The sequence below is a fragment of the Vulpes vulpes genome, chromosome 3, assembly GCF_048418805.1.
Source record: "Vulpes vulpes isolate BD-2025 chromosome 3, VulVul3, whole genome shotgun sequence".
NCBI classification, from domain to species: domain Eukaryota; kingdom Metazoa; phylum Chordata; class Mammalia; order Carnivora; family Canidae; genus Vulpes; species Vulpes vulpes.
In genome coordinates this window covers 4,594,027-4,621,840 of record NC_132782.1, presented here as the reverse complement: position 1 = coordinate 4,621,840, position 27,814 = coordinate 4,594,027, and the positions used below count along the sequence as shown (strand labels likewise).

Below are 27,814 nucleotides of genomic sequence, written 5' to 3'. Positions count from 1 at the left end.
ATCTTCCTCTCCTGCCCTTCCTCCCACCCTCGCTCCTCCTTTGTTCTTCTCACAAGTGAGATTTAAGATGAGAAGAATGCTCAAGTAAATCTAAGGGTGAATTTTGCTATTTTAGATATTTTTACTTCTTAAATTTAGGTTATTGAGAAAAGAATCAGGTTGCCCACTCAGAATTCACCTCTTTGTAAGAAGCAGGCTGTACCTTCTGAATTAGTCAAGTTTAAATTCGGGAAGCCCGGGATAGGCTAATGCGGGTCCTCTTATAAGCAAGTTTTATGAAATGGTGTTATCTTAGCAGTTAGAGCAGCATAGGTCAGTCATTGTTAACCTGTGACCCCTACGGTAAACTCTTACTTACTCTTGACTTTCATATATCCACGTCAGCTACAAACACACTGTTGAACTTTACTGGAAGCACACTGTATTGTGAAAGCATTGAGGATACTGTTGTTTTAAATTGAACATGCCCGCATCTAGCCACAAAGTGGATGTTACAGCAGACCCTCTCCCATCACCTAAATAAACTTCTGTCTTCTCAACCGGAAGTCTTTCAGAGGACATGTCTGAAATTGCTCCAGAAAAATAAGAAAATGCCATATATTTAGATGAATATATTATTTTCAAAAGATATTTTCCACTCCTAGGACTCGTTGGAATCCTGGACTTGAAGTATGAAAGAAATAATGTGTGAGTTCTCAAGGATTGAGATTCTTGGGGCAATCATAATTTTCCTGAACAACATAGCCAGAGAATAGGAAGTTCTTTGAGGAAAGTGGGTAATTTACCATAGCTTTCATGTGCAGTAATTCAAATTGGCATGCCTTCGTGGTAGCTCATGTTGTTTTCCCTTTCTTTTTCTCTGACAGCAGAGTGCATCTGGCTCCCATACCCTTAGAGAGTTTGTTAAAAGCAATGTTTTAGATTAAATGTAAACATACATGTGTTGGTACCTGACCGTTCTTTTAATTTTCTTTTTCTTTTCCTTCTTCTGATAGAGTCATGAACATTTTCTTGGTAATTGTTTCTCAATCATTGGGAGCTTACTGACTAGCACTTTGTGCCATCAAGTGCCTTGAGAATTATCTGCAACAGGGAGATTGTTTTGCTGATTTATGAAGTTCTGAACTTTGCCTGGAATTGCACATCGGCTTCCATTTGCTCACCCCCTCCCCAATAATCCTTGAGCATCTTGGAACTGAAAATCTGATTTTAATTTGTTCATTTTAACAAACAATTTAGAGGAGGATTGGCGTCATAATGAACCATGCAACACGGAACTTGCCCCAAATGAAGAGGAAACTAATACCCCAAGGCCAGGATGGTAGCAGTCCAGTGGCGGCTGTGCTGGAGCAGCTCCAAGCAAGCCTGCATGATGAAAGCCGAGCTTGGCACAAACGTGGGATTTGGGCTTTGTAAGAATTCGTGTTGCAGGCACATTCACTGTGTCACAGGCATAAACCCAAGTGGCTCTGAAAGATCAGTTGCACTTAATAGAGGAGTCCATTTGAAATTAGAGTCCTCAGTTTAAAATTGAGCTCAACAAATGGTAGTTTGTATCATCTGTCTGTCCCATGTTTAATGTTATTTCGCCGAAAAAAATCATAAAGAGTAGAGGAAGAGAGACTACTTTTGGCTGTTTGATTGGTTGATTGACTTCCTGTTACGTCATCATTGAGGTGGCTGTGGTTCCTAAAATTCTGTGGGTTGAACTTCTCTTCTGTGGTGTGGTTTGAGTTTTAGTGGGAGGTAAGGGTATGTTGTGTCTCATTTTAAGTCAGTTACTGTCCCTTGGCAGTGACTAATTTGATATTTTTCCCTTCTCCCGTGGTCCTCCTCCTTGCATGAATGGTCACAGGCATTCGCACGCGCACAGATGGAAATCACTTTATCTGGACTCAGAATAGGTTTGAACCCTTCAGGGTTATTATTAATATTTCAGTCATCACTACACCAAAACAGAAATGAGTAGAGAGAAGAGAAATTTTGCCCTTATGTTCTAACTTCCACAAGCCTTCCCACTTCTCCTGGGTGCACCCCTGCATATGTTTTTGCCTCAGTTGTAATCACAGTAGAGATACTCTTCTGTATCATCTTCTACTTTCAAGTGTGTCTTTTAACGTTACATAGTCTGTTTTTATTTTACGTAGTCACATGATGTTTTTATTAGCCATCCTCATATTTCAGACATCCCATCTCTTCCATTTGGGGCCTGTAGTAGGTACCTTTGTTCACATAACTTTTTCATTGGGGGAATTCATTCTTAATCTGAAAACAAGTAGACCTGATGGGTCAAAGAGTGTGGAGGTTTTTATGGCTTGACACATATTGCCAAATTGCTTTTCATAAGAGTTGTACTAATTTACAATATCCTGCTCACCCCAGGGTGTGATGTACCTATTTCCCTTTCTTACCAGCTTTAGGAACTGTCATTAAAAGAATATATATTTTTGAAATTATTGCATATAAAATGTACCTCATTTAAATATATGAATATCTTATCTTAGGAAGGTCATTATAATTATGCGTCCTTTGAGTTTCTGAGTCCATGATAAAAATTGATGACCAGATAGTTCTGGAGCAATATGATCCTCAAATGAACCATGAGTATAAAAATATGTTGCATTTAGTATTTTCATTGGAATGGAACATTTATTTGCTAATAATGAACTTCATGCTGTTTCTGTACAGGAAATGAGAATTAAGTCCATTTGCACATCTGAAAACTTCTCAGTAGTGTCTTCTGGAATTTACTTCTTAGGTTTAGGTTGACACTGAATATAGAATCAGTGAGAAGGAAAATGGTTTTCTCACCTTCCCTGTGTGAATTCTGTGTCAACCAAAGGAAGAGGTTTGTCTGGATCAATAGTTCTTCACCTGAGTATATGTCAGATTAGTCCAGAAACACAAAATGCTGGGCCCGCTGCCCCAGAATTTCTGATTTAGGAGGTCAGAATGGAGAACCTCCCTTTCTAACGGGGCCGCAGGTGATTGCCACACTCCTCTCGGGTCAGGGACCATACTCTTGAGATTTCACATTGAAATGGCATCAGTGAGTCCTACCAGGTGGGGAGATCAGCTGCCTCCAGGATGCTGACAGTCTGTCCAAACAGGATACCATGATTTGTTTCCGATGATTTGCTTTAGGTGACGTTCCCTCCTGCAAGCTTAAGAGGGGTTCATTTCTTAAGAGTCTTGTATCTAGTCCCTGGCCTTTCTTTCTAGATTTTTGCTACTTCTCTGGCAGTATTCTTTTCCTCTTTTGATAGTTCTGTGGATGTATTTGTGTCTGGTTTCTCTGGTTACCTGACTTCATTGTGGTGTGAGGAGAGAACTTACATGGGTGGACTCGCGGTGTTTAGCCTTGGTCTGATAGAAGACCTCTAGTCGCCCCTCCTAAGCGTCTCCCATAGTATGTCCCCTCACCAGGATAGAAGTCCTTTCTCTGGAGCCTCAGCTGTCAGTGTTCTACCGTGTTAGGATCTCTATATGCAGAAACTATAGTTGTGTTGTTCTCAGACTGTGGTCATCTGCCCATGGATTTAAAAACCAGCGCATATTGGACCTATATAGCATCACCTGAGCAGCATGAGCCCTGTTCACCTTCATGAAGCTCACAGTCTACCTATGTTTCATTGCAACTTAGTGTCAGTTTGTCATTTATGTGACAGGTACACTTCACTATCATCAGTACTCTAGAAATTTTGAAAAAGGCAGCATACTCAGATTGTATAGGCAAATACATTTAGAAGTTAGGGTAGATATTGTTCCTTTGTTATGTTTGGTTGCTAAAAAAATACCTTGTTGGAACATGTTTTTCTCCGTCCTTGCTGTGGCTTTCCTCGGGGCCGGAGCACTGTGCACAGAAGCTGATGTGAATTAGCCCTCTGTGCAGCTGTGTGCTGCTGCTCATGGGCCCTTCCAGGCAGTACAGTGTACTCCTTCACGTCTCAGGCTCTGTGATCGTACTCCCTGATTTGATCACTTCCATCAATTCCATCATTAAAAAAATATTGGTGGTAATAGTATTTTACTTTAGAGTTCTGATGATGAAGTGAGATAGCGTGTGTTGGGTACCTCGTGTGACTGGCGTGTAGTAAGTGTTCAGTAACAGAGCCACGGGTATTTACTGTTCATTGGCAATGAGTGCTGGAGGCCGCTCGTGTGCTTCTCAGTTGGCCTTCCTTCACCTCTCCTTATGCTGATCCTTCACTCAGATACTAACATTTGTTTCCCTCTTCACTTCCCACCGGAGGACTGGGTGGACACACTCTTGTTTCGCTGTTTCTAGCTTTGCTTATTTTGTGATGGTTTCCAGTGTTAAAACATAATCATAGAAAAATCCTTGCTGGCTTAGCTGCATTTTTTATGGGGTGAGGACTAGGAAATATTTGTTAGAGTAGGTTTTCCAAAGGATGTGTGTCAAACATAAACTTCTTCTAAGTAATCCTTGGGCTTACCAGGGAACTGCATGCACTTCCATTCCTAAGCACAATGGCCTTGTGTATGGAAACCTGACAACTTTTATTTCCTGGAGCAACTTAATATCCACCATTTCATGATTTTATGTCACTAGTGTGTATTATATTAAGGTTTGAACAAAGGGAAGAGTCATCACATTAGGGAAATTTTCTTTCATATTCATTAATTTCTTTCAGGTGTTTTTTGTTTTGTTTGTTTTGTTTTGTTTTGTTTTGCCTTTAGTTAAGTGGCTGGGGACAGGAATATGGAGGTGGAGGGGGAAAGAAGGGTATTTTCCTACTGATTTCCAGAATTTAGAGATCCAGACTAGAGGAGGGTAGTCAACTGACTTCATGACAAAATAACCTGAATCTGGCTGACCATTATTGGGTGCTGTTCAAGTATTAGGGTTTTTTTTTTTTTTTTTAATTTATGATAGTCACACAGAGAGAGAGAGAGAGGCAGAGAGGGAGGCAGAGACATAGGCAGAGGGAGAAGCAGGCTCCATGCACCAGGAGCCCGACATGGGATTCGATCCCGGGTCTCCAGGATCGTGCCCTGGGCCAAAGGCAGGCGCCAAACCACTGCGCCACCCAGGGATCCCCAAGTATTAGGGCCTTAAACTTTGTTTTTTTTTTTTTTTTTTTTTTAACTTTTTTTTTTTTTTTAACTTTTTTTTTTTTTAAATTTTATTTATTTATGATAGTCACACAGAGAGAAAGAGAGAGAGGCAGAGACACAGGCAGAGGGAGAAGCAGGCTCCATGCACCGAGAGCCCGACGTGGGATTCGATCCCGGGTCTCCAGGATCGCGCCCTGGGCCAAAGGCAGGCGCTAAACCGCTGCGCCACCCAGGGATCCCAGGGCCTTAAACTTTGTAACAGCCCAGCATTCAGTGAGCAAGACCTTCTTCCTCCCATATGAGACCCATGTAGCTGTCAGCTGTTTCAAACTCTAGTGGAACCTCTCTCTCCAGGTGTTGGCACTATGTCAGACCCGAGACCTATTGTTCAGAGCTCAGTTCAGAGGATGGCTGTGTATCTCTCCTAGGCTTTTTGTCCTTCCCTCTGACAACTGTGGTATTAATGTATTTTTTTTTTTTTTTTTTAGTGGGGCCTGACTACATAATAATATATAAACCATTTGCTATGTTACGTTAATGAGAATCTCAATAATAGAAATTATGTTTATAATTTTAACACAGATCTCTGAGAATAGAGTCAGTCTTGGCTTGAGTGAGGTGCATGGTTCCATATGCATTGCAGTAGGAGTGGAGGGATGAGGACATGCTACACATGTATCCCACCTAGCAGGGAATAGAGCTGTGCTTCCAATTCCCTTCCTATGTCAGAAAGGAGTACTTGCCTGGGGTAAGTCTGTTGTGTTAGATTATAGAAGTGACTGAGATACCTGTTCTCTGAAACCTCCAGCAGTGAGACAGGACCCAGGGGGACCAGAACTTCCTGCACTGTTGTCACCTCTGCCATGAGCAGCTGCATCCATTTATCTATCAGTAATGTCTGATGTGGGCCATGGCACAAAAATGTTTAAAGTCTTCCTGTTACGAATGTTAAGTGAAATACACAAATATCGGATATACCTTTTTGAATTTTGAAGAACAGAGTTCACAGAAAGGCATTCTTTCTGCTGAGACTAAATTCATTTATACACATAGTACCTTCGTGATTTTTTCCATATCCAAGTGGTACTAGCACCATTATTAATGTTTTCTTTAACTTGGGTTTTTTCCAACTTAGTTTATCGAGGCCTAGTTGACACACCATGTTACATTAGTTTCAGATGTACAACATAGTGATTTGAGAAGTCTCTACATTATGCTGTGCCCACACAGTTGTAGTGACCGTCACCATACAACACTATTACAATACCACTGACCATATTCCCTGTGCCGTACCTTTCATTCCCCTGACTTACTCATTCCATAATTGGAAGTTTATACCTCTTCTTCACCCATTTTGCCCATCTCCCCAGCTGCCCCTTCCCTCTCATCCATTTCTTTTTGTTCATTTGTTTTTGTTTTTGTTTTTAAGATTCCATAGTAAGTAAATTCACATGGTATTTCTCTTTCTCTGACTTATTTCACTTAGCATGATACCCTCTTCGTCCATCCATGTTGTTGCAAATGGTGAAGTCTCTTTCATTTTTATGGCCAGGTGATAGTCCATTGCATGTGTACATAGTATGCATGTGCATGTGTGTGTAACACACACATTATCTTTATTCATTCATCTGTTGATGGGCATGTGGACTGCTTCAGTATCTTGACTACTGTAAATAATGCTGAAATAACTATACGTGTGCATATATCTTTTTGAATTAGTATTTTCATTGTCTTTGGGTAAATACCCAGTAGTGGAATCACTGTATTGGATGGCATTTCTCTTTTAACTTTTCTTGAGGAACATCCATTCTGTTTTCCACAGTGGTTGTACCAATTTACATTCCTACCAATAGTGTGTGAGGGTTTTGCTCTACATCTTCACCAGCACCTGTTATTTCTTGTCTTTTTGATATTAGCCATTCTGACATGTATCAGGTGATACCTCATTGTGGTTTTGATTTGCATTTCCCTGATGATTAGTGATGTTGAGCATCCTGTCATGTGTCTGTTGGCTATTTATATGTCATCTATGGAAAAATGTCTATTCATGTCTTCTGCCCATTTTTAGTTAGATTGTTTTTATTTTTTGGTGTTGAGTTACCTAAATTCTTTATGTTTTGGGTATTAACTCCTTATTGGGCATAAAATTTGCAAATATGTTCTCCCATTCACTGGATTCCCTTTTCATTTTCTTGTGGTTTCCTTCACTGTGCAAAACTTTTTATTTTGGACTAGTCCCAAAGGTTCATTTTCCTTTTGTTTTTAGTGCCTAATGACATATCTAGAAAAATGTGTTGTTATGGCTGATGTCCAGGAGATTACTACCAGTGTTACCTTCTAGGAGGTTCTGTGGTTTCAGGTCTCACATTTAGGTCTTGAGTTTGTTTTGCATTTATTTTTGTCTGTGGTGTGAGAAAGTGGCCCAGTTTTCCCAGCACCATTTATTGAAGTCTTTTTCCCATGGTATAGTTTTGCTGCCTCTGTTTTTGATTAATAATCATATAAGTATGTGTGTTTCTTTCTGGCTCTCTATTCTGTTTCATTTATCTATGTGTCTGTTTTTACTCTGATATCATACTGTTTTGATTATTATAGCTTTGTAGTAGGTCTTAATCTGGGATTGTGATAACTCCAGCTTCTTCTTTCTCAAGATTGCTTTGGCTCTTCAGAGTCTTCTGTGGCTCAACATGAATTTTAGGATTATGTATTCTGGTTCTGTGAAAAATGCCATTGTTATTTTGATGAAGATTGTATTGAATCTGTAGATTGCTTTGATAGTGTGGACATTTTCACAGTATCCTTCCGGTTATGATAGATCTTTTCATTTGTTTGTGCCATCTTCAATTCCTTTCTGCAGTGCTTTATAGTTCTCAGAGTACAAGTCTATTACCTCCTTGGGGAAGTTTATTCCTAGGTATTTTATTCATTTTGGTGTAACTGTAAATGGGATTGTTTTCTTAATTTCTGTTACTTCATTATTAGTACAGAGAAATACAACACATTTCTGTGCATTAATTCTGTGTCTTATCATTGTACTGAATTCATTCGTTCTAATAATTTTTTGGTGGAGTCTAGGACTTTCTACGTATAGTAGTTTGTCATCTAAAAATAGTAACAGTTTTACTACTTTCTTACCAGTTTGGATGCCATTTATTTCTTTTCTAATTTTTTTTTTGTCTGATTGCTGTGGCTAGAACTTTCAGTATCATACTGAGTAAAAGTGGCGGGAGTGCACATCCTGGTCTTTTTTCAGATCTTAGAGGAAAAGCTCTCAGCTTTTCACCATTGAATAGGATATTGGCTGTGAAGATGAAAAAGTTTTGTCCATGAACTACTTCAAATTTTCTCACATGCTACTCTTGAAGGAAACACTGTATTATCTTAAAGTTCTCTCAGAAGCCAAACATAAACCATTCTTTCTCTTACTAAAATGACTTCAGTTGTAAAGGTCTAACCTCTGAAAGATTTCAGAATTTCTGTAGGCGTTAACTGGTAACAGTAGCTCTCTATATGGCTGTAGGTGTGAGGGACTGTATTCTCCGTCCCTGAGAGCTATCACGGGGACTACCCATGTTGAGGATGTGAAGAGAGACCATGAAGTTAACATGTTGTGACATGAGATTAATGCAGAGTGGAGCATATTTCATTGTGTCACTGTTGGCTTGTTGGAAAGAATTCTAGAACATAAACAGGGCAATCGGATGTTGTTATTAGCTTTGTCATTAATTACCTGTGAATTTGGACAAGTTTTCCTGTGTGGTCCTCAGTGTTTCTCTTGTGAAGGAAAACAGGACTGTGATGTAATCTATGTGGTTCCGACATCCCATGATCTCTCTTCTCCTTACCTTCAGATTATTCAAAGTATAGGCAGGTCTATGATCCCTGATCTGTGACTGAGAAATCCCCAAACTTGAGAATCCAAACCGTTCTTCACTTACTTGACAGAACCACCTGAACTCATTTAGCAATCAGACTTGACTTGAATTGGGTCTATTTATAGCTTTTATTTATCCCATTATTCATGTGTTTCACTACAGAAGTGTGTTTAGTTGTGGGGTATCCCTCAGACTCTGCTAGGGTGTTACATAAATAGGATGTAGGCCTCTTACTGCCTTTGTAAAGTATAAAAAATTTCAAATTCCGCAAACACATCCAACTCAAAGGACTTTGGTTAAAGGATTGTGGACATACAATCAACATTCACTCAAATAGTATGTATACAGATACTAGGTATTCCTTTAGGCTCTGGGAAGCAGTGGAACAAAGACATTGTGATTTATCTCCTCAATGTTTCTTTAGTAGCAACTCTGGTTGAGGTTTATAGGGAAGTATAGGGAAGACACTGAACTCTGTCTAGGGGTTTGGAATTGTGGCAGCGAGATGGGAGGGTCTTCTCAGAAGATAGAAAGCATGAATGGAGTCATAGATGAGATGAAAGGACCTAGTCGGTTGGACTAGCCTGGGTGGATGTTTATTTGGGAATGAGAAATAAAATCCGGCGATGATGACAGGTGGTACCCTGGGCAAGCGGAAGCACTGTGGGGAATGGTACAGGTGCCCTCTGGCTAGACTGCAAGGCACACAGTTGGCTGATGCCCAGGAGGGCCATGGGGGGAATGAGCACAAGCTCGTAGAGACATAATGAGCTTTTCCCTTGGTTTTCTCCTAAAGATTTAGCAAGGGACCATGGGCTATGGTAGATGGCTAGCAGGGGAGGATTCGAAGCAGACATACATGTAGGACCCAGATGAAGCTGTCAAAGGGGGAGGAGATGGTACCCCGGTCTAAGGCTTTGGTGGGGAGGACCACAGAGAAGGCTTTCTCTCCAGAGAGTGGTCTGAAATGCAGCTCTGGCATTTCATGTTTTTTGGAGCTCTGTCTTTTTGATCTGTGCGTCAGCTTTGTGTGCTGTGTACTGGAGGTGTTGGAACTAAGGCACGGTAATTAAGGGGTTGACTCAGGACCATGCAGCAAACTAATGGTACGGATATTGGTTGGTAAAGCTATATTTGCACCAGAGAATAGAAAAGTTCCAAATAGACATATGCCCAGGGGGAAAAATTATTGTATAAATCAGTTAGATATGCCAAGAGTTGTGGGGGAGTAGGTTATGAATAATATCTGATTCCTTTCTCGTGGCCTTTTGAGTCACGCTGGCCACCTTTCCTGGGAAAGCCGGGCCTGGCTCACGTCGTCCTTCCCTGACTACTGTGAAGAGCTCCTCTTCCCCTGCGCTCCTGCACCCTTTGTCGTGTGCACCACTCAGCTGGCACTCAGAGTCCTGTGCATTTTTAGTCACTTTTCCTGCTGTCCTCTCTGCTGGCTCATAATTTGGCAGTTGTTCACTGAGTGCTGTCTTTAAAGAACCTAAGCGTTCACTTTTTTGCCTGGCTCCCCAGCTTTCTGGCACAAATAGGAACAGTTCGAAGTAACTTCCTGCCTTGACAACATATCATTTCAGTGTCCTTGCCCTCTCTCTCTGCTGACCCTGGACCCTTGACCCTCGTGGGCACCTGATTTCAGCCCCAGGGAGTTCCCCTCCCTCTTTACAAGTGAGGATCATTTGTAACTCCTCCTCCCCCTCCCCCGGCTGGTGTTTCTCATCCCTATCCTCTTCTTGGCCTTGCGAACTCCTTATCTTTCTAAGTCAGCTCAAGCCCTAGCTCCGAGAAAGCTTACTTCTACTTCTAGGAAACCCGGATGTGTCTGGTACAACACCCAGTTGTTTGTTTGTTTGTTTTTCTTCAAGACTTGCTGAGCACCACATCCCTGCACCTTCTCGCTGTTCTTACCTCGAATGCCTAGTTTGTAATTTGTCATATTCTCTGTTTGCTCTTCTGGGACTTATTACCAGCACTGCATCTTTTTTATTTTTTTGCATCCCCAGTGCCAAGCACGACCTCTGACTCAGTAGCCATCCTGATCCTTAAACTGTACGTGCCGGTTTAGGAACTCGCACACAAAAATATATTTTGAAAGGCAAATATAGTAGTGGGGCAAAAAGCACTTCTGAGGTTCCTTTTTTATACGATTTCCATTATCTGAGGAAAGAAGAGCTTGTCCCTGTCTTCCACGGATTTTGAGTTCCTTGACAAGAGCACGTCTTACGCTTCTGTTATCCTCAACATTTGATACGGTGCTCCGCACATAGTAGGTACCTAATGTACTTTATATTGATTGAAATAAGTGCTTTCTTTGACTAGAGCAGGTTCCACATGACTGCTAGACTTTAATCTCAGATTTATCTGGCACTGGTCATGCTTCTCCAGAGTAAGATGGAAATCATTAGCAATTGACCAGAGATTGAAGAAAGAGAGGTGTGACTAAATCCCAAGCATAATCAATTAGATGGTCTTTCTTTTTAAATTTGATTCCTTTTGTTAAAACACGGGGGCAGTTAATGAGATAAAGGATGGGAAATATAAACAGGAGGGAGAACGTCAGCTTTGTACAGTGAAATTTGTTGCTGGTGATCACTAGATCTCGTGTTTTAAAAATCCACCCTTGCCTTTTTCTTTTGCATTTCTAGAGATAATGCCCACTTAGCCCTTCCCAAGCTAGCCAGGCCAATGATCCCAAATAACTGGCTAAGTGAATGTGAACAGGGAACGTCATTATATTAAATTCTAAGAAATTAAAGGAGGCTACTAAATATTATTTCCTGTAAGTTCATGTGGTCCTTGAAAAAGGTATAAATGATCTTATACATCCATGTCCAGTTGTATTTTGTGTGGTATGTCTTAGTATTAGAAGGAAGTATTTTTGTTTAAAAGTTTCTTGGGATCCTCATGAAAGCAGATAAGGCCTTTGAGATGAGGTGTCACATATCTCCTAAAAGCAGTGGTTTGTGTTTTACCAGGAAAGGTTTTAATCCATTCACTAATATACTTTATGATTACAGTTATGCAATGTGGGTAAGTTATTCAAACTTAAACACAACTAGAAATTTACTTTTACATTACTGAACATGGAATATAGTATAAATCAACTTAGTCAAATCAATGAAGTTTCAGAAGATCCATGCAGTTTCTTTAACATGTTGCTTTTCATGGCTAATCTTTTCATAAATGGTGTGTATTTATCTGGGATTTGTGAAATGGATTCTTGCAGTTAAGTAACTTAATTTCTTTGATCAATGACAAGGGGATTGAAGTTTTTCAGGTGACCCAGAGGAATTAGAAGGCTGTGAGAAAAGTTTTTTTTTTTTTTTTCTTTTCCCCAAACAACCTATTAAGTATTTGGGAATAAAAGAAAGTTACATGGAGAAAGGAAGATGGCAGTAAACCAAACAGTCCCCCAGTGTCATTGTTGAAGCCTTTGATGGTAGAACAAAAATGGATTTCTTAGTTTCTTCTCTTTAAGGAGAAGAATCAATTTTCTAATTCTAAGTGATGAAGTTTAAAATTTCTCTATTTGTAGAATTACATCAATTTCTTTCACAAGGAAGAGTAATTTTTCTGGGGAAAAAGAGTTTCTCAGACATTGGAAGCCACGCTAAGCCAAAATTAACCGCTTTCATCTTTGCCTGGGGGTAAGGAGAGAGTTCATGCTTATCAGCCATTCTTCTGTCTTCCCAAATGACTGTCTTTCTCTACATTTTCTTTTGTGCCTTCAATCTGAGAGTAAATAATAGAGCCATCAAGCAGGCAACTGTGTCTGGCAGTCTGAGGTTGCTCATTGCCCACAGAATGAAGAAATGAATATTTCGTATTGTTTGCATTCTACCAATGGGAGGGATTATTTCTGTGTTCTGTTTTTACTTTTCTTCTTTCACTTCTAATTTTTTTATTTGGGCCCTCTCTTTTTCTTGGTGAGTCTGGCTCGAGGGTTATTAATATTAATATCAAGAATATGATATTTCAGAGAACCAGCTCTTGGTTTCATTGATGTTTTCTGTTCGTTTCTTTCCCTGTTTTTAATTTTTCTGCTTCTGCCTTGATCATCACTGTTTTCTTCTTTCCACTAACTTTGGGTTTATTCTTTTTCTAGTTCCTTTTGGTGTATGGTTAGATTGCGATTTTTCTTGTTTCTTGAGGTAGGCCTGTATTGCTATAAACTTCCCTCTAGAATAGTTTTTGCTGTGTCCCAAAGATTTAGGACCATTGCGTTTTCATTTTCATTTCTCTCCATGTGTTTTTGTATCTCCTCTTTGATGTCTTTGTTGGTCCATTCATTCTTTAGTAGTATGTTGCTTGGCCTCCACATGTTTTTGTTTTTTCCAGATTTTTTTTTTTTTAGAATTGGTTTTTAGTTTTATACTGTTGTGTTTGGAAAAGATGCTTGGTAGGATTTCAGTCTACTTAAATTTATTGAGATCTGTAGGCTGACATTTTATCTGTCCTAGAAAATGTCTCATGTGCACTTGAAAAGAATGTGTGTATTCCATTGCGTTTGGATGGAATATTTTATATATACCTGTTAAGTCCGTGTGTTTGAATGTGCCACTCAAAGCCACTGTGCCCTTGTTGATTTCTGCTTGGATGGTCTACCCTTTGATGTAAGTGGGGTGGTAAGTCCTGTACTATTGGCGTATTACTGTCAATTTCTCCCTTTTGGCTGTTAATATTTGCTTTATGTATTTAGATGCTCCAGTGTTGGGTGTATAGATATTTAAGATTGCTGTATGCTCTTGTTGGATTGAACCTTCTATCATTATGAAGTGCTCTTCTTTGTTGTTACAGTCTTTGTTTTAATCTATTTAGTCTGATAACTATTGCTTCCCTAGTTTTTGTGGGGTTTTTTTGGCTTCTGTTTGCATGGAATCTCTTTCCATACCTTCACTTTCAGTGGGTCAGAAGTGAGTCTCTTGCAGGCAACTCCTGTAGGTGGGACTTGCTTTTTTGATCCATTCTGTCACTCTAGGTTTTTGGATTGGCACATTTAGATTTACATTTGAAATAGTTGTGATAGGTATGTACCCTGTGGTGCCATTTTGCTCATTGCTTTCTGGTTGTTTCTGTAGTTCTTCTTTTGGTCTTCCCTTACAACTGATGACTTTTATTTTATTTTAAGATTTTATTTATTCATGAGAGACACACAGAGGGAGAGAGAGGCAGAGGGAAAAGCAGGCTCCATGCAGGGAGCCCGACGTGGGACTAGATCCTGGGACCCCAGGGTCACGCCCTGGGCCAAAGGCAGGCGCCAAACTGCTGAGCCACCCAGGGATCCCGACTGATGCCTTTTTTAAGAGTCATTACCTGGCTTTCTCTTTTTTGTGTATCTATTATAGGGTTTCATTTTGTCTTTACCATAAGATTTATATATAACATCTTAAGTATACAGCAGTCTGTATTAAGTTGATGGCCATTTAAATTTGAACACATTCTTAAAGAGCTTTATTCTCATTTTGTATGTTGTCATATTTTACATTTTTATTTTATGATGCCCTTAACCTAGTTTTTAGGTATAGTTGATTTTACTACTTTTGTCTTTTAACCTTCATATTAGCTTTTAACCTTCATATTAGCTTTTTTAATTCATGAATTTTTTTTCCTTTCATAATTTTCTTCTACTTTTGGAGTCTTTTCCTTTTCCACTTTAAAGAAGTCCTATTAACATTTCTTAGTGGTGATGAACTCCTTTAATTTTTGTTTGGGGAACTCTTTACCCGGAAAGATTATCATCTAGAATTTAAGGAGAGATATTCTTGGCTTTAGGTTTTTTTCCTTTCAGCATTTTGCAGGCCAGAAAGGAGTGACATGTTATATACAAAGTTCCTGCTGAATAATCAGCTGACAGCCTTTTGGGGTTTTCTCTGTATGTGACTATTTGCTTCTGTCCTTACCTTTATTCTTTGACGCTTTAATTATTATTTGTCATGGTGTGGGCTACCTTGGTTTCCATTTTATTCAGGACTTTTGGTGCTTCTGAACATAGAAGTCTATTTTTTTTTTCCTAGATTAGGAAAGTTTTCAGCTATTATTTCTTCAAGTAAATTTTCTGCCCCTTTTCTGTTTCCTTCTGGGACCCATATAATGCAGATTTTTTTTTTTTTTTTTTTGATGTCTAAGAGATGCCATAGTTTATCCTTATGTTTAAATTTTTTCTTCTGTTTTCCTGTTCGGCTTGGATGCTTTCCACTACCTTGGATTGCTCTTCAGTAGATCATTGATTCTTCTGCATCCTCTAATCTACAATTGATTCCCTCCAGTGTATATTTCATTTCAGTTATTGTGTCTTCAATTCTGATTGCTTCTTTATGTTTTTTTATTTCTTTATTGAAATTATTTATGAGTTTATCTCCACTCCAGTCTGGTAGCATCTTTATGACTGTCCCTTTGAACTCTTTAGTAGAAGTAGATTGCTTATTTCTATTTCATTTACTTCTTTTTCTATTATCTTATTCCTTCTTTTGGAGCATATTCCTTCACCTCTTCACTTTGCGTGGCTTTCAGTGTTTCTGTGAATTAGGCAGAGAAGCTCATTCTAAACTTGAAGGGATGGTCTTTTTTGTGGTTTTCCCAACTGTGAGACTATGCCTGGTGACTTTGGTTAGCTGGCTGGAGCTGGGGCTGCCTTGACTGGATGGCCAGAGCTGAATTGGGCACTGAGAAGTCTGGGGCTCTCCTGTCAGAGGGTGCCAGCTGTGGGACCCTCTCCTACATAGAGGGCATCCTTGCAGGACAGCTGAAATAGCTGTCAGCTAGGTTATCCCAGGGTGCTCTGTGCAGAGGGAATCCTGGCAGGGCAAATGGAACTGAAGTGTTGCACAGGCCAGGTTATGTGGAGGTGCTACATGAAGGAGAAACCTGTTGGGTTAGGTGCAGGCTGTGGGTCCCAGGGCCCTGCAAACTGGTGGTACCCTGGCAAGTTGTCTGGAGCTGAAGTGATGTGGGTCTGGAGTGTTCCTGGGTAGTTTGTATCTGTGTCACCTTGACAAGGTGACTGGAGACATAGTGAGCACTGACAGGGAGTGTCTTAGTGTGTGCAAGTGGCTGCCTTGGTGGATGGCTGGGGCTGGTTGGGACATGGACCTGGGGCTCACTGAGGCAGTAGGCCAGCTATGGTGCTCAGACCCTGCTCTTGTCTGCACTATCAAGGCTACCTAGCAGTGGTGTTCACCAGCCGCTGACTATAGCAGTTCCCCTGCCATTCGGTGGAGTTGTAAGGGCTAATCTTTTATATTCTACTTGGTCTTTTGAACTGCAGCATTTTTTCTGTGCCCCAGGTAGACAAACCTGTTCACGGCCCCTCAGTACTACCTCTACTACTGCAGTTCCGCAGTGTTGAGGGTGGGGGTTCCCATCATTACCATGTCTCTATGTTTTTGCCATTCTCTCTATGGTCTTTTGTTGTACAGAAGCTGTTCATTCAGCCGCCCATTCTTCTTCAGGAGGAACTGCTTTATAAATAGATATAGATCTGGTGTATCCATGAAGGAGGAGTTCAGGGTCTTCCTGGGTCGCCATCTTGTACCAGAATGTTGTCACTTTTTGATCATCAAAGGAATTTTGCCCTCAATTACATTTTGGGTATTACGGAGCATTTGTCAGTAAGTGTAATTACGTGAGTAGTAGCCACATTTTCTTCTAACGTAATTCCTGCAGAGATTTGGAGGAAGAATAATTATTACTGTGTTCTCCACTTACTGTGTTGCTTTCAGAATTACCTTGAAGTGAGGAAGATGTTCAGTCCTTCTCCTGTCACATTATAATCTGTGATAACAATAAAGGCCTGGGGAAAACCTCCACGCTCTTGCTAACCAACCTAATTCTTGTCCATGTGTGCAGGTATTGTGGAGGATTACAAGCCACCATTTTATGATGTGGTCCCCAATGACCCGAGTTTTGAAGATATGAGAAAGGTTGTCTGTGTGGATCAACAGAGGCCAAACATACCCAATAGGTGGTTCTCAGACCCGGTAAGCTCACCAGTTTCCTAGTTTCCGAGCTGTCTTCCCCTTTTTACTAGGGTGAAACTCAAGGGTGAGCAGATAACGTCGCTTCTGAGTGATCTGCCCTGCCTGTTGCTTCCTGCCCTATGTAGAGGGGCCCTGGACCTAGTTAAGTAGGTTCACAAAATGGTCTCCCTCACAAAATGGTCTCATCGAAAGAGTGAAGTTCTCCGATCTTGCTAATAAATGACAATATTCACAAGAATTTCTACTGTTGACTAGCTCTAGGAGTCAGGAGACTCAAGACTATGCCACTAGACCTAGGGCTGCAGTTTCACAGATAGTTTCCATCTCTGCATATCTCCATTTCCCATCAGAAGTCATTCAACTGAAGGCTCTTATTGCTTCTCTTTAGTAGCAGCAAACCTGAAATACCAGGATATGACACCATCTGCAGAAGTCATTGACTGTGGGGTAGCATTATCTTTTTTAGCACCCAAAAGACCTCAGGGGGTCCATCCTGTGTAATTTACCTCATAAAGTCAGCTGGTAGCATTAGGAGTCCAAAGGCCAGAGTGACTCCTTTTCAGTGGTCAAGGCCTTGATTATTTGTTTAAAGAACATGACAGTAAGTAACCTTACTGACTTCCCAATACCTGCAGAGTTCTGCAAAATCTGTTGATGCAACATCTGCCAAGTTTCTGGGGCCCCTAAAAAGCCACTTTTTTCACTGTGGTCTTTGTTCTTTCTCTCCTCAGACATTAACCTCTCTGGCTAAGCTGATGAAAGAATGCTGGTATCAGAATCCATCTGCAAGACTCACAGCTCTGCGTATCAAAAAGACTTTGACCAAAATTGATAATTCCCTAGACAAATTGAAAACTGACTGTTGACATTTTCATGGAGTCAAGAAGGAAGATTTGACGTTGTCATTGTCCAGCTGGGACCTAATGCTGGCCTGACTGGTTGTCAGAACAGAATCCATCTGTCTCCCTCCGCAAATGGCTGCTTTGCCAAGGCAGACATCCTACCCAGCCGTGTGTTGGGGAGACACCAAAACCACCCTAACCTCGCTCAATGACTGTGACCTGGGCATTTCACAAACTGTTCACACTGCAGAGACTAATGTCGGACAGACACTGTTGCAAAGGTAGGGGAACTGGAGGAACACAGAGAAATCCTAAAAGAGATCTGGGCATTAAGACAGTGGCTTTGCATATCTTTCACAGGTCTCCTAGACTCTCCCCATGGGAAACTCAAGGAGGTGGTGAATTTTTATCAGCAATATTGCCTGTGCTTCTCTTCTTTATTGCACTAGGAATTCTTTGCATTCCTTACTTGCACTGTTACTCTTAATTTTAAAGACCCAACTTGCCAAAACGTTGGCTGCGTACTCCACTGGTCTGTCTTTGGATAATAGGAATTCAATTTGGCAAAACAAAATGTAATGTCAGACTTTGCTGCATTTTACACATGTGCTGATGTTTACAATGATGCTGAAACATTAGGAATTGTTTATACACAACTTTGCAAATTATTTATTACTTGTGCACTTAGCAGTTTTTACAAAACTGCTTCGCGCATATGTTAAAGCTTATTTTTATGTGGTCTTATGATTTTATTACTGAAATGTTTTTAACACTATACTCTGAAATGGACATTTTTCTTTTATTATCAGTTAAATTCACATTTTAAGTGCTTCACATTTGTATGTGTGTAGACTGTAACTTTTTTCAGTTCATATGCAGAAATGTATTTAGCCATTACCCATGTGACACCACCGAATATATTACTGATTTAGAAGCAAAGATTTCAGTAGAATTTTAGTCCTGAACGCTGTGGGGAAAATGCATTTTCTTCGGAATTATCCATTATGTGCATTTAAACTCTGCCAGAAAAAAATAACTATTTTGTTTTAATCTACTTTTTGTATTTAGTAGTTATTTGTATAAATTAAATAAAAGGTTTTCAAGTCAAAGTGAATTTTTTTTATCATATTAAAAAAAATCTATATTCTAGAATGCATATTATTATGGAAACAATAGGAGCACAATGTGAATTTGTAAATCAAATTTGCTTTTCACATCTACTAACAATCTTTTGAGGGTCCTATGAGGATGATATCCAGCTCGAAAATGGAATCCAAAAATTTGAATTTTTTTTTTTTGGTTGTGATTATTTTTTCTTGGTTCATGCCCACTGTGAAGTGAGGGTGATAGACCTGTTTGATCTGTTTTCCTTTCATGAGGGTTTTGAGTATAAAGAAGGAATGATATCCAAGCAATTTTTAGTATGTGGTCCTGCGTAAATGGAAATCGATATGTCTCACCTTACGCCTTGGCAAGGGTCTGCTGTTGGCCTTTTTACTTCTTGTGTTCAACAGATTTGAAAGGTAAGATTTAAAATAGCCCAGTTAAGAGAAGAGGGGTGAATTCTTGGAATGTTCACCAGAGGTAAGTTGATAACATCATTAAGATATCTTTACTTAAAGGGTGTATATTAACTTAAAAAACACTATGGTAAAATGTGTTAATACCATTGGATTGTCCATTTAAAGGTGGTTAAGTATATTTACACTTTTGCTGCCATTTCCACTATTCCATCCACAGAACTTGTTTCATCTTGCAAAACTGAAACATTCTACCTGTTAAGCAATAGTTCCCCATTCCTCACTGCTCACAGTCCCTGGCAACCATCATTCTACTTTCCTTCTCTACAATTTGACTACTTGAATGAGGTATCATAGAGTGGAATTATATAGTATTTGTGAGACTGGCTTATTTCACTTAGTTTAATGTCCTTAAGGTTCACCCTTGGTATAGCACGTACCAGAATTTCCTTCTTTTTATGGCTCATTATATTGCAGTGTTACATTTATGCAGCATTTTGTTTATCTGTTCATGGAGAATTGGGTTGCTTCCACCTTATTCTTGTTGTGAATAATACTGCAATTAACATGGGTGTATATCTCTGATTTCTTGCTTTCATTTCTTTTGGTTGTATACCCTAAAGTAGAATAGAATCACATTTAACTTTTATTGAAGTCCTGCATATATAAGTATACCTATGTCCAACTGTAGAGCTTGATGCATGTTTAAATTTTTTGTTGTTTATAAAAATTTATAAATTTGTTACTTTCATGGAAACAGCACTCAGACCAAGAAGCACACCTTGATTTCTCTAGAATGAAGAGATCAGCATCAGCATTATGGTGGTATGAATCCTTTTTATTCTTACCGTTGGTTATTGATGTCCAGTTAGATATAAATCAAACAAAAGTGCCTCTGCACATTACACCAGGACACCTGGGAAATTTCTATACACCCATGCATCTGAAAGTAGGTGGATAGGATCTTGGAAGAGACTGTGGACCCAAGGGCGTCAGTGAGCCTATCCCTCTCCCCTTGCTATGATTGGGGAGGGGGGAGGGGAACCTGGAGAGTACACAACTGGGTGGACACTCACAGGAGACAGAGAATTTGTAGCGGTCTAAGCCAGCCTGATGGAAGATCCCAGCCTGTCATCCCAGTGGGATAAGGAGGAGGTTGGAGGCAGAGAAGAAAGAGAAACTATACATGCTAGATGGCTGGTTTATATAAGCACATCCTGAATGCCCCTGTTAATCACTATCTTGAGAATTATACAGATCCCATTCTCCTTCTATATTCCCATCAAGCAGAAGATACAGAAGAACGTGTTGTTTAGCATTCAAAGTCAGGGGCTCTGGGAATGGCCAACCGGAGCATCTTCTTTGTAACAAAGAATGTCTGGGTGGCATACCTTGATCTTAGAATGCTGGCCTGCTAGGAGGAGAAGAGCTACAGGTAGTTGCTAGGCTGGTTGCTTCACGTAGATTCTAGCAGTGGATGCTTTTCCAGTCAGCCAGTCCTGGACTCCCTTTAAGTTTCCCCAGTAAATCTGTGTTTCACTCACTATCTCCTGGTCATTTCTTTGGTCTTAGAGGACCATCATCCATATTTGACTGTTGGGGTACAGTTATATAGGAACCCACTGGGGTGCCCCTCTCTCCAGGGCAACATGGCAATATACTGTTTTTTGTCAGCAGCATTGGCTACCTTGCTGCTAGAAGAAATGGAAAGCAAAAATGGCTGGCCTCCTGTAGGGATTGCAGCTGAAGTGACCAATTTCTTTCCAGTAGGACCCTGATCTTCGGAGGAGAGATCTCCATGACTGAGATGAAAGAAAAAAAAGGAAAAGAGGCCAACAAAGATACCAAAGAGTGTTGAAGAAATGTTTCCTGCTGTCCACTTCTGGATTTTGGCAGGAGGTCCACCTATGGACCTCTTGGAGTTCCACGCTGGAGAATGCCTCTATCAGTCATGGGCAACTGCAAAGCCCCAGATGCTAAACCCACGCCTCCCTGATCCTTCTGTCAGCTCCCTTTGGCTGCTGCTGAGTGCAGTCTCTAGCCCCCAGGGGAGAACCAAACACATGAGCTCTAGGATCACCTCGGAGACACAAAAGAAACGTTTTTAATTGTCAGCATTTTGAATTATAACAGCTGAAGTGAACAAATTCTTTACTAAAGAAAGGATATGCACCTCTGCTTTTGCATTTGAAGTAGCAAACACAACAACAGCAAAAAAAAAAAAAAAAAATCAAGGAAATACAGTATTGCTAAAAAATGATAATTCTTCAACCAAATTCAAAGGCACAGAATATAGTGATCTGACATAGAATTGAGAATAGCCATTATGAAGAAATTCAAGTTACAAAAAAACTCAGGCAGTTCAATGAACTCAGAAATAAATAGTTCTTTACCAAAGACATTAGTTCTTTTTTAAAAAAATTTTAAACAAGTTTCGGAGATGAAGAATTCAATGAATGAGATAAAGATGGCATTAGAGAGCATAGGTAACAGGATAGCCCAGATGAAAGAAAATAGATGGCTTGGAACGAGAACTAAGGTTTTTTTAAAAGTGAAGAAATCCTATGGTTACTATTAGATTCAATGAGAAAAATCAAATAGACTTAACATATTTTTAGAACATTTCATCCTAAAACAGAATACATATTCTTTTCAAGTGCATATGGAACACTCTCCAGAATAGATCACATATTAGGTCACAACTCAGGCCTCAACCAATTAAAATATATCATACCATGCACCTTTTCTGACCACAATGCTATGAAACTAGAAGTCAGCCACAAGGAAAAATTTGGAAAGAGCACAAATATATGGAGGTTAAACAACATGCTACTAAGAAATGAATAGGTCAACCAGGTAATCAAATTACAAAAGTACATGGAAACAAAGGAAAATGAAAACACAGTGGTCAAACACTTGGGATGTAGCAAAAGTGGTCCTAAGAGGGAAGCATATAGCAAGAAGCAAGGACAATCTCAAATAAATGAACAAATGAAGTCTACAGCTGACAGAAGGAAGGAAATAATAAATATTAAAGCCAAAATAAATGATAAAGAAACTAAAAGATACACAATAGAACAGATCAATGAGACCAAGACCCAGTTTTTTGAAAAAAATTAATAAAATCGATAAACCTCCAGGCAGGAGGCAGGTTTCTACCAGAAAGAAAAGAGGAAGTATCCAAATAAATAAAATCACAAATGAGAGAGGAGACATAACAACCAACACCACAGAAATAAAGTTATAAGAGAATATTATGAAAAACTATATGCCAACTAATTGGATAACCTAGAAGAATGGATAGATTCCTAGAAAGATACATTCTTCTAAAACTGAAACAGGAAGAAATAGAAAACTTGAACAGACTACTAACCAGCAAAGAAATTAAATAACTAATAATAAAAAAAAATCCCAGCAAACAAAAGTCGAGGGCCAGACAGCTTCATAGGTGAATTCTACCAAACATTTAAAGGAGAGTTAACACCTAATTCTTCTCAAATTACTCCAAAAAATAGAAAAGGAAGGAAAAACTTCCAAATGCATTCATGAGGCCAGCATTACCCTGACACCAAATCCAGATAAAGACCACTAAAAAAGAAAACTCCGGACCAATACCCTGATGAACATGGATGCAAAAATTCTTAATAAACTAGCAGCAATACTTTAATAGAATCATTCACCATAATCAAAGGGATTTATTCCTGAGTTGTCAGGATTTATGAATATTGAAACACGGTGTTTCAATATTCATAAATCAATCAGTGTGATACACCACATTACTAAAAGGATAAGAACCATATGATCATTTCAGTAGATGCAGAAAAAGCATCTGACAAAGTAGAACATCCATTTATGTTTATCATAAAAACAGTGAAATTGCAGGATACAAAATCAACATACAGAAATCTGTTGCATTTCTATACATCAATAATGAAGCAGCAGAAAGAGAAATTAAGGACTCAATCCCATTTACAATTGCACCAAAAACAAGATACTTAGAAATAAATCTAACCAAAGAGGTGAAAGACCTTAGTGTGGAAACTATAAAACACTGATGAAAGAAGTAGAAGATGATACAAAGAAATGGAAAACATTTTATACTCATGGATTGGAAGAACAAATATTGTTAAAATGTCTATACTATCCAAAGCAATCTTCACATTTAATGTAATCCCAATCAAAATATCAATAGCACTTTTCATGGAGCTAGAACAAATAATCCTAAAATTTGTATGGAACCATGATGACTCTGAATAGCCAAAGCAACCTTGCAAAAGAAAAGCAAAACTATAGACACCACAATTCCAGACTTCAAGTTATATTACAAAGCTGTAGTGAGGGCAGCCCCAGTGGCTCAGCAGTTTAGCGCCACCTTCAGCCCAGGGCTTGGTCCTGGAGACCTCAGATCAAGTCCCATGTCTGGCTCCCTGTGTGGAGCCTGCTTCTCCCTCTGCCTGTGTCTCAGCCACACACACCACCACCCCCTGTATCTTTCATTAATAAAAAAATTTTTTCTTAAAAAAAAACCCCAAAAAACCCACAAAGCTGCAGTGATCAAAACATATAGCACTATGGTACTGACACAAAAATAAACAGGTAGATCAATGGAACAAAAAAGAAAATCCAGAAATAAACCCATAATTAAATGGTTAGTTAAGCTTTGACAAAACAGGAAAGAATATCCAATGGGAAAAAGACAGTCTCTTCAAGAAATGGTATTGGGAAAACTGGACAACATGCAAAAGAATTAAACTGGACCATTTTCTTACACCATACACAAAAATAGACTCAAAATGGATTAAAGACCTAAATGTGAGACCTGAAACGATAAACATTCTAGAAGAAAGCACAGGCAGTAATTTTACTGACATCAGCCCTAGCAATGTCTTTCTGGATATGTCTTCTGAGGCAAGGGCAACAAAAGCAAAAATAAATTATTGGAACTTCATAAAAAAAAGCATCTGCACAATGAAAGAGACGATAAAACTAAAAAGCAACCTATGGAATGGGAGATGACATATCTGCTAATGACACATCTCATAGCAGGTTAGTATCCAAAAATATATAAAGGACTTATAAAACTCAACACCCCTTCCCAAATGAATAATCCAATTAAAAATGGGCAGACATGAACAGACATTTTTCCAAAGAAGACCTAGAGATGGGCAGCAGACCCATGAAAAGATGCTCAACATCACTCATCATCAGGGAAATACAAATCAAAACTACGGAGATACCCTCTTACACCTGTCAGAATGGCTAAAATCAATAACACAAGGAACAGTATGTGTTGGTGAGGATGTGGGGAAAGCGGAATCAACTGTCTCGCACTGTTAGGAATGCAACTGGTGCAGCTCCTATGGAAAATGGTACGGCGGTTCCTCAAAAAATTAAAAAATAGAACTACTGACAATTCAGAAGTTGCACCACTACATATTTATCCAAAGAATACAAAAGTACTAATTCAAAGTGATATATCCCCTGCCATGTTTATCACAGCATTATTTACAACAGCCAAACTATGGAAACAGCCCAAGTATCCATCAACTGGTGATAAAGAAGATGTGCTATATACATATTCAGTGGAATATTCATCATAAAAAAAGAATGAAATATTGCCATTTCCAACAACATGAGTGGAGCTAGAGATTATTATACTAAGCAAAATAAAGTCAGAGAATGACAAATACCATATGATTTCACTCACTTGTGGAATTTAAGAAACAACAAATAAGTAAAGGGAAGCAAACCAGAAACAGATGCTTAACTGTAGAGAACAAACTGATGGTTCCAGGAGGGGATGGGTGAAATTGGTGATGATGGTTAAGGATGGTTAAGGTTTTTGTAATGGTGATACATGGAAGTGTTAAATTACTATATTGCATACCTAAAATCAATTTAACACTGTATATTAACCAATTGGAATTAAAAAACTTAAAAGATATAAAAAGTAAAATTACGATCTAAAGAATTTCAATCAGTCTGGTAAAAGACTGAATTATTCTTTACATTCTATAGGGGAAATATTGTAAAATTGTTACCATATGAAAAGATGGTCAGAGAATACACAACCAAAAAGTATAAGGAAATAAAACTGTTGTAGAAGTTCAGAAGGTTAATTGAACTAAAGAGTTGTAAACAAAAATGCCATTTTTCAAAAAAGAAGAGGAAGAGAAAAAGGAAGAAGAAGAGGACAAGAGGGGCAGATTTTAAGGAAATAATATCTGAGAACTTCTTAAACCTGGGGAAGGAATTGGACATACAGGTGGACAACACTAGTGGAATACTCTATTATCTCCATGCAAAGAGACCTTCTGGGGGCAGGGGGAAGGAAGTAGACTTTTTCAGCAGAAACTCTACAGGCCAGGAGAGAGTAAAATGAAATATTCAAAGTGTTGAAAGATATAAAATGCCAGCAAAGAACACTTTGGGAAACTCCCTTCATATCTCAAGGGTATCTTTGCCAGAAAATAAAAGCTGGGGGAGTTCACCACCACTAGACTTGCTTTGCAAGAAAAAAATGAGAAGATTCTAATTAGCAACAAAAAACATGAAATACAGAAAATTCTGGTGAAGGTAAACATTAGAAAACTATATTAATGGTGTTAAACAATTTACTTCTTTTTATGCTGTGAATTTGTTAATCCTCCTTATTTTAACCTTTATATTGTAATTGTAGCATCAAAAATATAAAGGGAGAAGTAAAAGTGGAAAATTTACAGGTGAATGAAGATAGGTTGCTATCGGCATAAAAGCAATTTTATATGCAAGATGTTTTATGTAAGCCTCACGGTAACCACAAAGCAAAAATCTAGAAAAGAATCACAAATCATAAGGGGGAAATTGTAAATTGGTGGTTTTCCCTGTGATGTCCTCAAAGGCAAGCAGAAACAGAAGGGGGAGGGAAAAGGAGCTACAAAATAACCAGAAGGAAAAAAATAATGTGGCAATAATAACTCCTTACATATTGATAATCACTCCAAATGTAAATGGATTGAATTCACCAATCAAAAGGCACAAAGTCATTAGAGGGATTTTTTTTTAAAAGAATTTTATTATTTATTTATTTATTTGTTTGTTTGTTTATTTATTTATGAGAGACAGAACAAGAAAGAGAGAGACAGAGACACAGGCAGAGGGAGAAGCAGACTCTCTGCGAGGAGCCTGATGCAGGACTTGATCCCAGACTCCAGGATCCTGCCCTAGCAGAGGGCAGAAGCTCAACCACTGAGCCACCCAAGTGTGCCAGATTTTTTTCTTAAGAAAAAAGCCCAACCCTGCCTACAGGGTAACTGATTTTATCTCTAAAGACACACATGCTCAAAATGAAGAGACGGAAGGGTGTATTCCACGCAAGTGAAAACACAAAAAGAAAGCAAGAATAGCCATACTTTTATCAGACAAAATAAACTTCAAGCCAAAACCAAAAAACAGTTACAAGAGATAAAGTCATTATATAATGATAAAAGGGTCAATACATGAAGAATATATAGCAACCATAAATATATACACACCCAACACTGGAGCACCAAAATATATTAAGCAAATTAGTATTGAAAAGGAGGAATTGATAAACCATACAATAATGTAGGGGACTCAAGTTCATTTGTTTTGAAGTGTGGTTCAATACCCCACTTTTGGCAATAGATAGGTCACCCAGACAATCAATAAGGTAATGTTAGAACTTAGCAGACATTTATAGAACATTGTCCATTAGTAACCAAAATATACTTTCTTTTCAAATGTGCACAGAATATTCTCTATGGCAGATCATATGACAAAAGACAAAACAAATCTCAGCACATCTAAGAAGATCGTGGTCAGAGAAGGTAGTTGGTTTTATTTCAATGGTATAAACTAGCAATAATCAAGAGGAAAGCTAGAAAATTTACAAATATGTGGGAAATATATTTGTAAACAACACATACTGAACAACCAATGGGTCAAAAAGAAATCAAAAGGGAGACAAATTATTCAAAACAAATGAAAATGGATATACAACATATCAAAACTTATGTAATGCAGCAAAAACAGTTCTGAGCAGAAAGTTTATGGTGACAAGTGCATATATGAAGAAATTAGAAATATCTCAAACAACCAAACTTTAAACTTCAAGCAACTAGAGAAAGAGGGACAAGTTAGGCCCAGTTAGAAGGAAGGAAATAAGGATTACAGCAAAAATAAATGAAACAGACCAGAAAAATAATAAAGAATGAAATTGAGAGCTAGTTCTTCAAAAGGATAAAATTGACTAAGAATAAAAGGTAAGATGAATAAAATTAGAAGTGAAAGAGGAGACCTTACAGCAGATACCACAGAAATACTTAGAATCACAAGAGACATTTGCAAAATTATATGCCAACAAAGATAATCTAGAAGAAATTGACACATTTCTAGAGCCACACAACCTAACAAGACTGAACCATGAAGAAATAGAAAATCTGAACAGATCATTAACAAGTGAAGAGATTGAATAAGTAATCAAAAAGCCCCCCAAAGGAAAAAAGCCCAGA

The 27,814-nt window shown here is 38.8% G+C and overlaps 1 protein-coding gene across 3 annotated transcripts in view; it reads left to right on the top strand.

The window, feature by feature from the left end:
• ACVR1 (activin A receptor type 1) overlaps nucleotides 1-18,890 on the top strand; it is a 125,171-nt gene extending 106,281 nt beyond the window's left edge. For all 3 annotated transcript variants that reach the window (XM_072751565.1, XM_072751564.1, XM_025994234.2), the window contains 2 exons: nucleotides 16,809-16,939; nucleotides 17,671-18,890. In XM_072751565.1, the coding sequence (XP_072607666.1) occupies nucleotides 16,809-16,939; nucleotides 17,671-17,805 (266 nt within the window). In that variant the 3' untranslated portion in view covers nucleotides 17,806-18,890. The remainder of the gene's footprint in view (nucleotides 1-16,808; nucleotides 16,940-17,670) is intronic.
• The last annotated feature ends 8,924 nt before the right edge of the window (nucleotides 18,891-27,814 follow it).